A 14,324-nucleotide genomic window follows, 5' to 3' on the forward strand; every position below is an offset into this window, starting at 1 on the left:
CAAAATGAACTTCACAAAGCTCCAGTTGGCTCAGTTATGGAAAAGACTCTTTGGCTCAGCCAATAAAGCCTACACACCACTCAGAATATCTTCTCCATGAGTATCAGTGTTTGTTTGGGAAAGCAGAGCATTAGTATCTCTTACTAAAAATGCATCAATTGCCATGAAATAGCAGCTTGAACATCTACATACAGAGGGGGAGACTACATGTAACATTCAAGGGGGAACTAATTTTTTAATGTTGACTATCAGCAAAATTTACACAAACTCAGAAAAAAATAAACAGATGGCAAATTTTGCAAAGCTTTGCCCCTGAGTTGTTCCATTATAGATGAGGATGGTGATGATTCTGCTAAAAACAAACCACAATACTAATTTACAGCAAACTCATGCTAATTTGGCTGTTAAAATGGCACCTACCCTTAAGCCACTCCTGAAACCTTACCTGGAAGATCTTATTGCCAAACTTGCACACTTTCACCTCCTCAGGAGAGATGTATGAGACACACTCCTTGCAGCAGTGGTCTTTGTTTTTATTGCATTCACCAGGAAGTAAGCACCTCTTCTTACATATCACTGTTGAATCCTAGGTGCAAGGGTGAAAGGAAATCATAAAATTGTCACCAAGATGTTTGTGCTCCTGTGTGTCCTCATATATGTTTGCTTGCTCAGTCATTGCATCCACCCAAGCTACAGGCCAGCTGCTTTGAATAGGCCAGCTCAGAGAAAATAAATATTATTTATATATATTATTAATATATATATTTATAGATATTTATTTATATTATAAATATTATTTGAAGGTAATCTTTCATGGTCTGTGAAGCTAAAGCCCAGCGTCTAATTCTGTTGGCCTGCAAAATATCAATGATTTGGGGGCACTTTCATTTTTTTGCCTTGGTAAAAAAGTGTAAGTTGCTGCAGTCATATTAGGGAACCAAATAAAAAACACTGACCTTCGGCAGAGACATGGTAATTCATCATTTAGAAACTCCTCTTCCATTCTAATGCAGTCTTAAAGAGGGCCACATAATCTGGGCAACTTTATTTTGCATCACACAGGGTGAGGCATCATGTCTCAGCTGAGGGAGCCAGTAACATTTTAAACTTTCCTAGCGCAACTGAAAGTGCTCTTCAGATCAGATTCCTTGAGACCACACAAGATGCCAAAGAACAGTATCAGGCTTACAATTCCACAGCCCTACAAATTACTGCTAAGCCAGACAACCATCAGCACACAATATCTAAGCACTATGGACTTACCTTGCATGTACACACTGTGCAGTTGTCATACATAAATGAGGAACCATTATCGTACACGTTGCTGTGAAAGAGGCAGCTTCCAAATGGGAGGTCAAACACTTTCCTCTGTCCTGAATATAAATGAACAGTAACAGAAACAAAATGTGGTTAAAAATATGCCACATTGTCAACAAAAATAGTCAGGCTTATTGTCACCAGACCAAATTTATGTGCAGTGTGTCATTTGCTATGTGTTTCCACTTTAGTGTGAAAAAAATATGTACTTTTAACAGTTCACTATTCTTTTAGTACACATTCATCTCAACAAATTCTACTGTGGGATGGAATATAAATTATTTATAGCGTGTTTATATAGGAAAAATTTTTCTTCTCCTTCTCATCATAAAGTGCACAGTGCAACTACAGGAATAAAAAGTAAGCACTGCAAACTCTTAAGGTAGGTACATTTAAACTCGTTTAAACAGTCTTTAACTTAAAGCAATAACTTATCAAATAGAGCAGTCTTAACTTCTTTTACCATATCTATCTCAGGGGTTCACAGCAGCCCGGCTAAATCAACTCAGAGACACTGATCAAAAAAAAAACCCAAAAAACATAGGTGTAGTTCCATCTCATTAAGATAGTTTTTTGTACCATGTGTTCACACCAGGCTGCAAGAAATACAGGAATTTGCATCATTTATTAACAGAATGAAGGCAACACGATATTTAGTTTCCATAATCTGCAAACTATTTGGGTTCTGTGGGAGTGATGCAAGGGTTTGGGGCACTAAACAGGGAAGGCAGCACCAAAATCAAATCCTTCCTGAAGTCATGCAATCCTGCAAGCACTTTCAGATCCAAGTTACAACAGTTTGTATTTCTGTAAGCTTCTCTTATTCCTCAGCTTCTTTCCCAGTAAGTTATTTTAAAAAAGAGAGCACTATAGTACATATACATGAGCTCTTCAAAAAAACACTGTTCTTAGCTTTCTAATTTTGAATTGCCCTGCTTACCTTTGGAGGCAGCCAACCAACAGGTTATTTTATGAGTGGATGTTAATCTCCCACCTTGTAATTTCTGAGGTCTAATGTTTGATAGGCATCAAAACCAAAGTAGGGAATGCCCACTCTAAGTACACACTAGAAGTACTAAGTACTAGGCCAATATTTTAGCTTTCAAACCATCAGGTCTTGGCACACTGTAATTCCTTCCTTTTTCAGTAATTCTTGATAAATGTAGAGCATTGTAAAAAAAGTTCCATTTTCCTCTCAGATATAAGTGAACAAAAGGATAAGCACACAGCAAACTCCACTGGATTCACCTTCAGTTTTTACAAATTGAATGTTAAACAAAATTTATTAAATAATTGCTTTTGTTCAGTTAGACACAATTTGAACATCACTCTCATGCAAATTAGCTACTTAGAATTAATCTGTGCTTGCACAGCCAGCCTTCCTTTCACTGGACATGTGTCTTTCTCAAGAGGTTTAATTTCTCTTGCAGAACTGACTTAAGGAATCAGTTGAGGATGCTCAGTAGCCCTAAAAGAATCTGCTCTACATCTATGCACTACTTAGGGGCAAAGCCATGCCATAATTCTGCCTGTAACAACACTTCTGCCGCTCTCTGTGGGGCCAGGACTTCACTTGCAGAGCTTGTGTCAGCAAGTGAACAAAAGTCCAATTCTCTCCCACACCCTATTGCCATGCCTTGCAAACCACTCAGCACAATTCTGGGTGGCCAACCCAGTTCAAATAGTTGGTTAAAAACCACTGTCAAAGGAGGCATCACTTTAAAAGATGTGGTGATGAAGATATTGGCTTAATGGTTGTCTTTGCTGGCTCATAACCACTAGTTAAACTAATAATTCAAGTCCCAGTAGAGTCCACAGCATTCTTCTAAGCTATGTATGCTGAATATCAGGAATTCAATTGCAGGGAGGTCTTCCACATGATACTTTAAAAACCATGCCTCAGCATCCCTGGAAACTTTTCTCTTTCCCAACTGCCATGCAGTGTGTTACTCATCCCTTGGCTTTACCTCCCCACCAAAACTTTTAACACTTTGCTGTAAACAGACATAATCTATTCCCAGGTATATTAAATGCTTTAGAGTAAAAACCACATAAAAATCAAATTCATTATTATTACTCAATTTGTTTACATTTTGAGGGAAAAAAAAATTGTAGAAAGATCCCCTTGAAGGAGTTTAAAATTAAAGCTGCAGTTTGAATGCCTACTAGTTCAAGGAGGGGAAAGTTCAATCAGGAAAAGCATGGGGAGGAAAGGACAAGGGGAGTTTTCAGAAGGAAAGCAAAAATGTCCTCAGCCAAACAGAAGATCAGCATTTGGACTGTTCTCTCCATTTCATTCCTCTACTGCATTACTCTCTGGTACTGTGGTTGAATGTTCCAGGCAGATATTCATTTATTTGCAGCGCTTCTCAATTAGCAAATAAATAAATTCGGGTTTGTTTCAAGCAGTCAAAAATGTTAAGCATTATCAGAACCCAAAACTCTATATAGCTCTCCTGGCTCCAAGGCCAGATATCTCCATATCCCTAACCTAGATCTGTTAAGAGATTTCAGATAAAAATATAGTCAAAACTACAAAAAGTTTCCATTGAAGAACTGGGAGTAATTGGCTTTGAAATTTTTCCAAACCTAGTTATAACCCCATAGACCAAGCTAAAGTCAATTTAATTGGTAGGATGCAAGCGCTCCTTGTTTATGAAATAGATGGAATATTAACCTGTGTGATCTGTGGACAAAGTAAGAACAAAACAAGGCAGTGCCTTATTTTGTCACTGCCTTGCTTGTCAAGAAGAACCAGCCCTTCTTAGAGGCCTATGACTCACACCTTTAAAATGTGTTGGAAAGACATAATTGAAAATATTCCTGGATGACAGTGTGATTCCACCTTGAGAAGGCAATCCTGAGATGGACTCCTGGATCTGTGGCCTCTCTGACAATAGTTTCTAAAAATGCAGAAGTTCAGAAGTTTCCTCTGACCTGTATTTTCTCAAAACTAAGAATGCAAATGCTCACTTATGTGATTATATGAGATGATGAGGCCTTTTTCTTGTGGCAAACTCCAAAGAAGTGGAGTTGCATTTCCTCCCACCTCAACCTCCTTTGTGAAATATATAATGAAGCTGGAAATCATCCCTGTATTTGCTCTTCTAAGCAAGGCAACTGATCTATGTTCAAATGCTCTTCCGCAGCTGCTTGCTTAGTACCACCCACCGCAACTCTAACACTGACCTGTTCAAAATCTACAGATTATAAACTCTGAGCAATAGAGTCTCTTTCAGCTTTTGGAATTTACCAGCATTGTGAAATACTGGTCTAAAAGATGTTATGTACAAACATATTGTATTAATTACAAAATTCCTAGGGGAAAAAACCACTCACCTAAGCATTTGGGGCAGCACTGTCCAGCAGGAATGTGACTGAGGTGCTGGGGACATGAAAGAATGGGGCAGACTTCTTGGATACACTGTGTCCTGCCACCCTGAAGGAAAATAGGCTTCATTAGGAAAAAATTAAAGCAAAATATCAACTAAATGTGCACACACATACACACACACACACACACAAAAGCAGGCAACAAGGTCTTGAAAAGTCTTTCCGAAGCCATATTTGCCAACAGAAATTTCTGCTTGCATCAGGCATACAGGACATGTAAACTGTCCTTCAAGACTTTCTATATTGCTTCCAGAGACCTTGGATTATCCATATTTTTTTCAATCTCTCAAACAACAAATGCAGTAATTGAAGAAACAGTGTCTTTCTATCTTATTTCTTGGTGTGGATATGATAAAACCAGGAAAAATAAAATCATTATCCATGAACACTTCTGGATGTCCCAAAAAGTTATTGAGCAATTTTTTATTTTACTCTTCATCTCCTAGGTTGTGCCCTTCTAGGCTTGTCTGGGACAGGGATTAAGTGCTGAAGCAAGATGAGAGCAGGTGTTCTTCCACTATGTCTGTGACCTCAGAAGCTAAAATCACTTAAGAAAGCACATTTTTGTTAGCCTCCAAGGCCAACTATGCAAAGCCAGAAGGTCTGCTTTGTTCAGAGGACTGAAAATCAAGTGGGTATATGAAATTTTGGGAAAGAATGAGGAAAAAAAAAAAAAAAGAAAAGAAAAACTAGACTGGATATATCCTGATGCATCAATGAATACCAGAAACAGAGGCAAAGACAAAAGCACAGAAAATATATCAAAGATTGAGTCAGTTAAAAGAGATCTTATTTCTCATTCTGCTCTGTTTCCTGATTACTTCATCGTGCCTTCAGAATACTGTGTTTAGCTCTAGACCCCCTACCAACATGTGCTCCATATGGTTATGAGAGGTCCAGGTTGCCCAACTTTAAAAATCAGTCCACCTTTTTCTCAGCAAGAAAAGTCAGGTTTTTTTCATCTAGCTGTCTTGCTTTATTTATCACTCAGAGCTGCAGGCTCATCCCAGCAATAAGCTTTGCATTCCTGATGCTGTGATTGAAGGCTTATGAACAGTATCCTCCAACCTACATGCTGAATGTAGGGGCTCCCTGGGGAGAGATGGAAAAAGCCATTCATTTTGAAGAGCTCTGTGCCTGAAATGATGGCATACCACTCCACTCCTAATGGCCTCCGTGAATCATGTAAAAGCTTTTACATATAGGCAGACCCACGGCTGCACAGAAAATAACATACTGACTGTACCCCCATTCTATAGTAAGTTTTCAGGCATTGAAGTCTACCTGTCCCATGGGGCTACCAAAGCATCCTGAGTGCACATAGCTGAGGACTGCTCGTAATTCTTTCACTGCGGCACGCAGAAACACAGAGCTTATTGTAGACTGAAACGACTGCTCTAAATTCAGGGTCAGACCAGAAACTTGACAAAACTAAATTAATTCTTTAGTGATGTTCCTTAGTATGTTTAGGGAATAGCTCTGTGAGAAGAGACACAGGTGCAGAATGAAAGAAAAAAACAAAGAAGGGCTCTCTGAAGTAGTGCTATGATTCACCCCAGGGAAAAAGGCTACAAGAAGCCAAAGTTCAAACTTCGGTGACAATTCAGCAAAAGGGAAAGCAGGGCATGGATGTCTCAGCCAGACTGGTGACAGGATCAGGGATATATCCATGGAAGATAATGAGGAAAGGCTGAGGGAACTGTGACTGTTCAGCCTGGAGAAAAGAAGAATTCAAGATGACCTAATTGCAGCCTTCAAGTACCAGAAGGGAGCCTGCAAAAAAGATGGAGAGGGAGTGTTTAAAAGAGCACTTAGCAATTCTTAGGAAAAGAAGAAATGGCTTTAAACTGATATTAGGCTTAGATTGGATATTAGGAAGAAATTTTTTACAGAGAAAATGACAAGACACTGGAACAGGTTGCCAGGAGAAGTGGTGGGTACTCCATTCCTGAGAGCTCAAGGCCAGATTGGATGGGGCACTGAGCAACCTGGTCTTGTAAAAGGTGTCCCTGAACAGAGCAGGGGAATTGTACCTAGATAATCTTTAAGGTGCCTTTCAACTCAAGCTATTCTAGGACTCTGTGAAGATGAAGCAATACTCCAACACATGGTGAGCACAGGTCTTTTCTCACAATCTTGCTGCTGCATTTAATACTCACATAAGCTGTGGCTCTGCAGAACTGCCATGGAGTTGTGTTTCCCTGATAGACTGAATCAAAACTCAGGATTAGCACACTATTGAGAGCCCTTGTAGCCTCTTGCATATGTATCTTTATAAATACAAAATGCTATGGATAATGTAAAATATTTTCTCACTTCAGCCTTTTGTTTATAGCTCCTGCCTTACTTTTTGTATTGGCCCCTCTGCACAAAACTAAGATTAGTTCCACCTGCTTCTTCAAGTCATTCCTACTCCTGCTTCCAGCTGGAATGCTGCCTTTTAACACCAAACTATTTTCTAACTTGCTGCTGTCCCAGATAGGCTCTCCCATGCTCATGAAAATCCAAAAACAGTCTGAAACAAACCAACCCATACCCTTTAAAGTCTACCTCCCTACCAAACTTAGAGAAATAATTAATTGGGCACTCATTGAATGTTAAAACACACCCAATATTTCTATTTTCTTAAAAGCCTCAGTCATCGTAATTCAAGACTCACAAAGCGTTCAGAATACCTGCTTTCAAAGCAGCTGGTGCAGCCAGTGCTTTAAATTGCATGGAATAGAGCTGAGTAGGAAAAAAATGAGTGCAACAAAAGTTCAACAAAAAACCCAAAATCAATGGAAAAAATAACTCTGGAGAGGAAGAATATTGGCTTTGGATGACCTAAGCTAGGATGGGAATTGCACAGTGAACACCTTTCTTCTTCCACTTCTCAATTGAATCTACAGCTTTTAGCTCACATTTCCTAGTATGATATCTCCCAGGCAGCCAGAATGCTCCAGGTCAGAAGCAACACCCTCCAGTTGTTCCAGTAAAACCAAATCTGAATTGGAAGCCAGCACAGACCAATAAAGTACAAGTGACATCTGCTTCCTGTGAGAAATGCTATTCAAGATCTAGGCAAATAAATCCTTGAGCAATTGTTAACATGAAACTTGAATCAGAGGAGGCTGCTGCAGTTCACAGTCTTTTGGAAGTAACAGATTTTGTAGGAAATCTACTGTCTACAAAGAAAAGTTTCACTTTCCACCTTGTAGACAAATAAAAACACTTTATCTCCTGCTGCCACCTCATATCTGCAAGAGAAACCAAAAGACTCTGAAGCATCAGCTCACCAGGTGGTGTGGACTGAGGTTTCGTCTTGTCTAAGCAGTTTTCTCAAGAGACAGAAGAGAGGGGGAGATGAAACAGCACTTTCTAATGCTCCCATGAGAGGTCCATCTTTGAGAAAGACAAATGAAATGCTTTAAATGAAAGCATGGAGCTGGTCCATCTAGCCATCCATTCACTTCTGCTCAGCTCCTACCTCAATCATGCTATTTTGCTTTTCAATAAGGACACAAGTAACTTGGCAGTGTTGAGAGACACACCCATCCAGGATGGGGGCTATGATTGACTGCTGGACACACTGAATGGAGGACAAAGTGCAATTTCTGGGTAGGCTACCCACATGCCTGGTGACAGCACGTATGCAGCCTGTGTGCTGGGGCAGACAGAGAAAAAAAATATCTGCAGAAAAAAGTCTGCAGGTTGGCAGTCTGTTGTAATTAATCCCCAAGAGCCTTGGGCTTCATCTACCCTGAGGGCAAGAAAGTGATCACCACCAACAGCTTTTCTTCAGCAGATATTTAAAACACTCATGAAATCCCAATAGGACAGAGATTTCCACACTCCCAATTTGTTTGCTACTGACAATGAGCATGTCTAAAGTTAATACTATTTTACATGCATGATTTTTAAGGTTAAAGGTTCACATCAGTATTACCAAGAACCAGGTTTCTTGTGGGTATCTCATTTTTCTATTTGACCTTCAGGTTTCATCTCTGTGCTTTAGTGAACCTATAAATCATCTAAAAAAGATTCCTCCTTAGTTTTGCCCTTTGTTCACCTTGCACTTGAAAGACTTCTCATTCTCTAACAGAAGTAAAATTTCCATTGATTTTGCAGAATATTTTGCTGAAGTGCTGACTGGCAGGAGGATTCAGTGGATTGCAAACATTTATTCTTAACTTTCATTCTAGAAGAAGTGTGAAAGGTTTCATTTGCTACCAGTGAGCCTATCCTTACAGGAAAAGAAAAAAAAAGGAAATCAAAATAACATTTCTCTCAACTCTGGGATACATATTCCAGACATTAAGAGCAAGGTCAGACACACACTGTAGACTCAGCAGGGTTGTTGCAAGAACTAAGACAGATGTTCAAGGCTGTCTCCAGCTATGAAGAAAGATTTTACACCACCAGCATGAAAAAAAAAAACTTTGAAAGTTCAACAGGGTCACTACTGAGCAAGTCTGCCCCATGCCAGTGGCCAGAGAAGCCAAATAAACACACAACTGTGTGACTGTTTGTCTTCAACTACTCTGCCCCAGTGCAAGTAACTACAGTAACTATGAACATAATAAGAAACATTATCATTTCCGCGACAGCAAAGGCAATAAATACACGTATTCCAATAAAGAGATGGACGCATTATTTGAGATTCCAATAAAAATGAGTATTACCACTTTGGAATTTAAAAAATATTGAGGAATTCCATTTCATTACACCATATTGGCCGATGTGTGTAGGGCTTCCTAGGTGAATTGGACAGTGTTTTGGCTTGCATAGACCTGGTGGCCTCCAGGAGCTCTGACTAATTAACTACTGTGTGATAATAAAGACTTTGACTACCTCCCAAACATGTACTAAAAACATAAACCAGGTCGGCAACATGTCCTATGAAAGCATCTCCAAAATGCTTCTGGAATCACATGCCCTGAACCCATACCTTGAGTTTACAATCAGATTACAGGCTCTGATGTACCACGTAAGTAGACTTCAGGTACAAAAGGGAGAGGATACTGTACTTAGAATGTGGGTTTAATCTGGAAATTTAATGTGGAAAGGTGTCCTCTCCCAAATCAGATGAAAGGCACTCCACTTCTTGTAAGAATGCTGGTGCAGCATGGGGTGGACAGCCTCTGGAAATAACTTCACCCCTACACAGTATCTCAGGGCCCCTGAAACAGCCATGTCATGCACAGTGAGAGTTCCCTGGAAGGGTCACAGGAGGAAGAAGATTTTTAGGAAATGAACAAAGTAGCAATACAGTTCACAGCATAAAAGCAATCAGCACATCAATCAGACAGACAAGCCAGAGCTTCCCACATCCCTGCAGCCTGATCTATTGTCTAGATTAGGATTTTTAAAATGCCTCTGTAGAAAGCGTTGGATAAAATTCAGAATAGGGAGATCTTGAGCTTCAATTCAAAACAGCAGGTATTTATACTGCAGGTATTTATACTGTATGTGCCGGATTTTTAAACTTTGGATTTAGATCTCAAACCATATTTTCTGCAATATCACTCCTATGGGAAGGCTTTAGAAAGTGGCCCTGGTGACAGTCTAAAGTGGTGTCCTAAGAACTGCATGTGAACAAAATGCTCTACAGAGCTCACATATATGTTAATACCAGGTCATACAGATTGGTGTGGATATAAATAAATCTTCTAAATGGCTTAAAAATCACCTAAAATCTATACAGATTAGAAATAAATAAAAGATTCTTGTGAATAAATTACTAAACCAACTCCGGGGCAAAGCAAAAGCACAATTATTACAATTATTGAAATTATTTCAATTTTTAATCTCAGTCTGATGAAAATGCATTCCTTGACACAGCAAAAGAAGCATTAAAAGTTCCAGCAATTTCTAGCAGGTTAAAGTTTGACTTCTACCACCTCTCTTTTAAAGTTGTGTCTTTATGATACAACTTGTTAGGTGTACAGTCTGTGTCATCAACAAGCTACAATAACAAAAAAGTCTGACTACTTGTCTCCAGCTAATGTAAATTCATGTCCCTGTGTTCCTAGCAAATTGCAAGTGCAGTTGCAAAGTGTCACAGAGTTAGATCTTGACCTAGAATCAAGAACCAAGAAGTCTCCCTCCTTTGGAAGTTACTGTGTATATTATTGTATCCACCTGCTGAAGAATCAACTACATTAATTCATTAATTAGTTATTTAGAATAGAATGAGGGCTCTAAATACTGTTACGTGTTCCAAATTATGAGTTATGTTAACCAAATACAGTGTGTACAAAGTGACATGTAGGTGCCAGGTCTATCCAGTCTTGCCATCCATTCCAGTTCACAAGAGCCACTTTTCCTGGGATTGGTTAGATTAAGAAAATAGATTTGTCTTCCGTAGAGGGAAGAGTGTTGCTGTTTGTTCGCTGAAATATCCCAGCTTCCTCCCAGAGACTGAAATGCACTCTTCTGGAGTATAGCTCTCTACTTTGAAATCTGACTATTGGGGAGCTGCTGGTCCTGCTTCTTTCAAGTTTCACAAAAACAAGAATTGCACTGAGTGTCCTGTGGGAGGAGGTGGAAGACCAGGGTATTTACTGCCTTAGGTGAAAGGGACCATTCTGGAACATGAAATTATGGGTTGCACAGTAACTTTCTTTAATGTATGCACAGGCAGAGACACTGGTCCTAAATTTCACAGTCGTGGGAACTGGAGAAGGGCTCCTTGGATGAGGTCACAGCACTCTGCTCTCAGCTGGGGGACAGTGCAACCAGCACTCAGCCACATTTCTCCAGTCTAATAGCACTATGCAGAAGTGTTGCTGGGATGATATTGCATCTGGCTTCACAATCCAGCTGAAATCAAATTGTTTGCTGACCCAATAGCCTACTTGCAAAGTAACACAGCGGAACAGCCAGCAGCCCTCTCCCCTCTAGGGCTTCCACACTGAGCTCTTGGCTCTGTTCAAAGTGATGCTGTAAATAGCCCCCCTTCTCTTGAAAGCCCTGAAAGGTTTAATTGTGGTGCATACTTTGTCCCTTTCAGGCTGATTCTTAAGGAAAGAAGGCTTAAGCAGGTGGAAACCAGGAACAACTGTAGTTTGTGAATCACTGACCAGATTCAGCCACAAATGATCAAGGGACTACTCTGAAAAAGGTTTACAGAGACAAAACAGCAAAAATCAAACTGAGTACAATCTCAAGGACATTAAGTTCTTACAAGTTTTTTTCAAAGCCAGACTGCTGCAGAGAGCAGAGAGCCCCCAATTTATTTCTTAGCATGAACTCCAGAAAGCATCCTAAAATATTAGGCAGAAGCTGGCCTTCCAGCCAGCATCTCCCAGATCTTCTGCCTTTCATTCAGTGTTTGGGTCATGGAGTTGTTGGAAAAAAACTCAGATTTTTGCAGATAGGACAGATCAAGTGCCACACATCTGTAGAAATAAATCTTTGCTGCTTCTGCTGTTCTGGGAACATAATCTATTTCTAGGTTAACAGGAACAGTGGTACATAAGACAGGTCTGTGTCCCATAGTTAATGCACTTTTCCCATGAGATGAGGCATTTTTCTTTATGCCATTCCTTGTGGGTTTTTTACTCCCAGTACCCACGAGGATTCATGATACCTGTGTTCCAGACTGGCCATCAACTATCCTAAGTGCTGGATGCTTTCAGCCCATGTATTTGTTCTGCTGTGAGAGCTGTTATTTTATTGACCCTTTTCCTGGACATTCCTGGAGATCTGATGCTTTTTCCAGGGTTAGATCTGTTTCTCTCAACAAATGTCTCCTGCAAGCAGAAGTAATGTATCTCACAAATTATTCTGTTTCTCATTAGGTGGTTTTTAATGTCTCTGAAGTTTCATCCAGAAGACAGAGCTTCCAACAATGTAATCTATTCCTTCTTCTGCTAGTTGATAGTGAGATAAGAAAAAAAATTTTAGAAAAACAGAAACAGTATCTCTCAAAAATTCAGAGATGGCTGAATTCACACTGCCCCACAAACACCTTTTTGGACTGTTTAATTATCCCAGGCACTATCTCCAGCAACAGATCGACACTTTTCATATTTTTTTCCCAGTGAGAGACCATCTAAAAAGTTACTTTAATTTTTCTCAAATTTACCAACAACACTTAATGCCTTAAAGCTACATAGCAGGTTAGTTCTTGCTTTCAGCGTACGGACGACTGCCCAGCATCTCAAATCCAGCTTTTCCTCTAGTCTGAATTCTTTCACATCATCTCCAACCCTTGCTTCCATTTCATTCACTTATTAATCAAACTCTTCCTTGCTGCAGGTCTCGTTAAACTGATTGCCTTTTAAAGTCCATGCTGGTTAATAGTATCAAAAGGCTTTAGCCTTCTGAAATTAAAAATAGCTCATTATTAATAGGCAGCTACATAACAGGAATGCCACAACCACCAGTACCACAGCCCCTATCCTCCACATACCTTGGTGTTTTCTATGAACCAGACATCTTTATACAGGCCATGCTTCCCCCTCTAATCTCCCTGCCAATTGCTGCACAGGGCATAATCAAACAGAGCCAAGGCTGGAGGTTAAAACATATACACCAGATGGAAGAAGTGAATTTCAAGGCAAGCACTGCCCCAAAGGTCATACAACCCAGTGGGGATCTTTCCACTGATTTTCAGTCCACTTTGGATGACAGCACTTTGAACAAAAGTCCCAGTAGTTGCATAGGCAATGGTGAAAAATGAGCCCAGATAACCACTTAGGCAGAAATGGGCCAGGAAGGAGCTGCACACTGCAGAAAGGGGGCTCTTTGCCACCTTGGGGGAAAAGAGCTGCAGCTTTGTGGGGACAGCAGATGGGAAGCAAAGTCATTGGCAAGGAAACAATTCTGGCACACCACTGCTGAAGGGAGTTCAGCTATTCATGATTAATTTAGCTGTAGCACCAGAGGTCTCCAGTGACTGTGGAAGCTTTGCTGTGAGTCACATGATTATTTATTTCTCTTCTAAAAAGAACTGTTTTTATGAAAAATTGCAATAAAACATGCTAAGCTGGAAACTGGCTGTGGCCAGAAAAACTATTAAAAACCACTAACAAGCTTCTTCAGCTTATTCATGTCCTATTCCAGATAATAAGAAAGCTAGGGTTAAATCCAAGGGACTTTCTTAACTTCAGTTATTAGAAGCAGAGCAGTAGCTCTGTAAAACAGGTCCTGGCTTCTTGCAGCCATGACTTTTCCCCTGAATCAGTTGGAGCCTGCTTTGTTTTCATTGGCATCAAGAACACATGAAGTACAGTCCAGTGGGTGTACAGTTGTGTATACACCACCAGTGCATTTGCATAAGGTTTCAAAGTCCTAACTCAATGCCTGCAAAATGATAGCAACTGCCACAATGTATTTATATTAAGATCATTTGCTTTTCATAAGATAAATTTGCACAAAAAGGTTTTTTCTCCTGTTTTTGGCTTCCTTTTCTACAGCATAAGCTTTGTGATAGTACCTCACAAGCTTTTCTCACTGCATCCTACAGTAAATGGTACTCCTATAAACCCCACACTTTGGCAACTATCGACAACACCCTTCACCCCCACTTTCCAGCTCCCACATTTCAGTGCAGTACTGACCTCCCTTCTGAGAGCAGCTTTTCCTTCTATACAGCTTTTTCACAGAGATACAGTTATTAAATCCCT

The 14,324-nt window shown here is 40.0% G+C and overlaps 1 protein-coding gene across 1 annotated transcript in view; it reads right to left on the bottom strand.

Annotated features, from left to right (window-relative positions):
- Positions 1 to 14,324, bottom strand: part of BMPER (BMP binding endothelial regulator) — a gene marked incomplete at both ends in the record, with an annotated part of 144,882 nt that overhangs the window by 67,160 nt on the left and 63,398 nt on the right. Inside the window, 3 exons of the mRNA XM_084216553.1 lie at positions 446 to 586; positions 1,264 to 1,373; positions 4,657 to 4,756. Coding sequence (XP_084072679.1) covers positions 446 to 586; positions 1,264 to 1,373; positions 4,657 to 4,756 — 351 coding nt within the window. The remainder of the gene's footprint in view (positions 1 to 445; positions 587 to 1,263; positions 1,374 to 4,656; positions 4,757 to 14,324) is intronic.

The sequence above is a fragment of the Fringilla coelebs genome, assembly GCF_963513975.1.
Source record: "Fringilla coelebs genome assembly, chromosome: 1".
Lineage (NCBI taxonomy): Eukaryota > Metazoa > Chordata > Aves > Passeriformes > Fringillidae > Fringilla > Fringilla coelebs.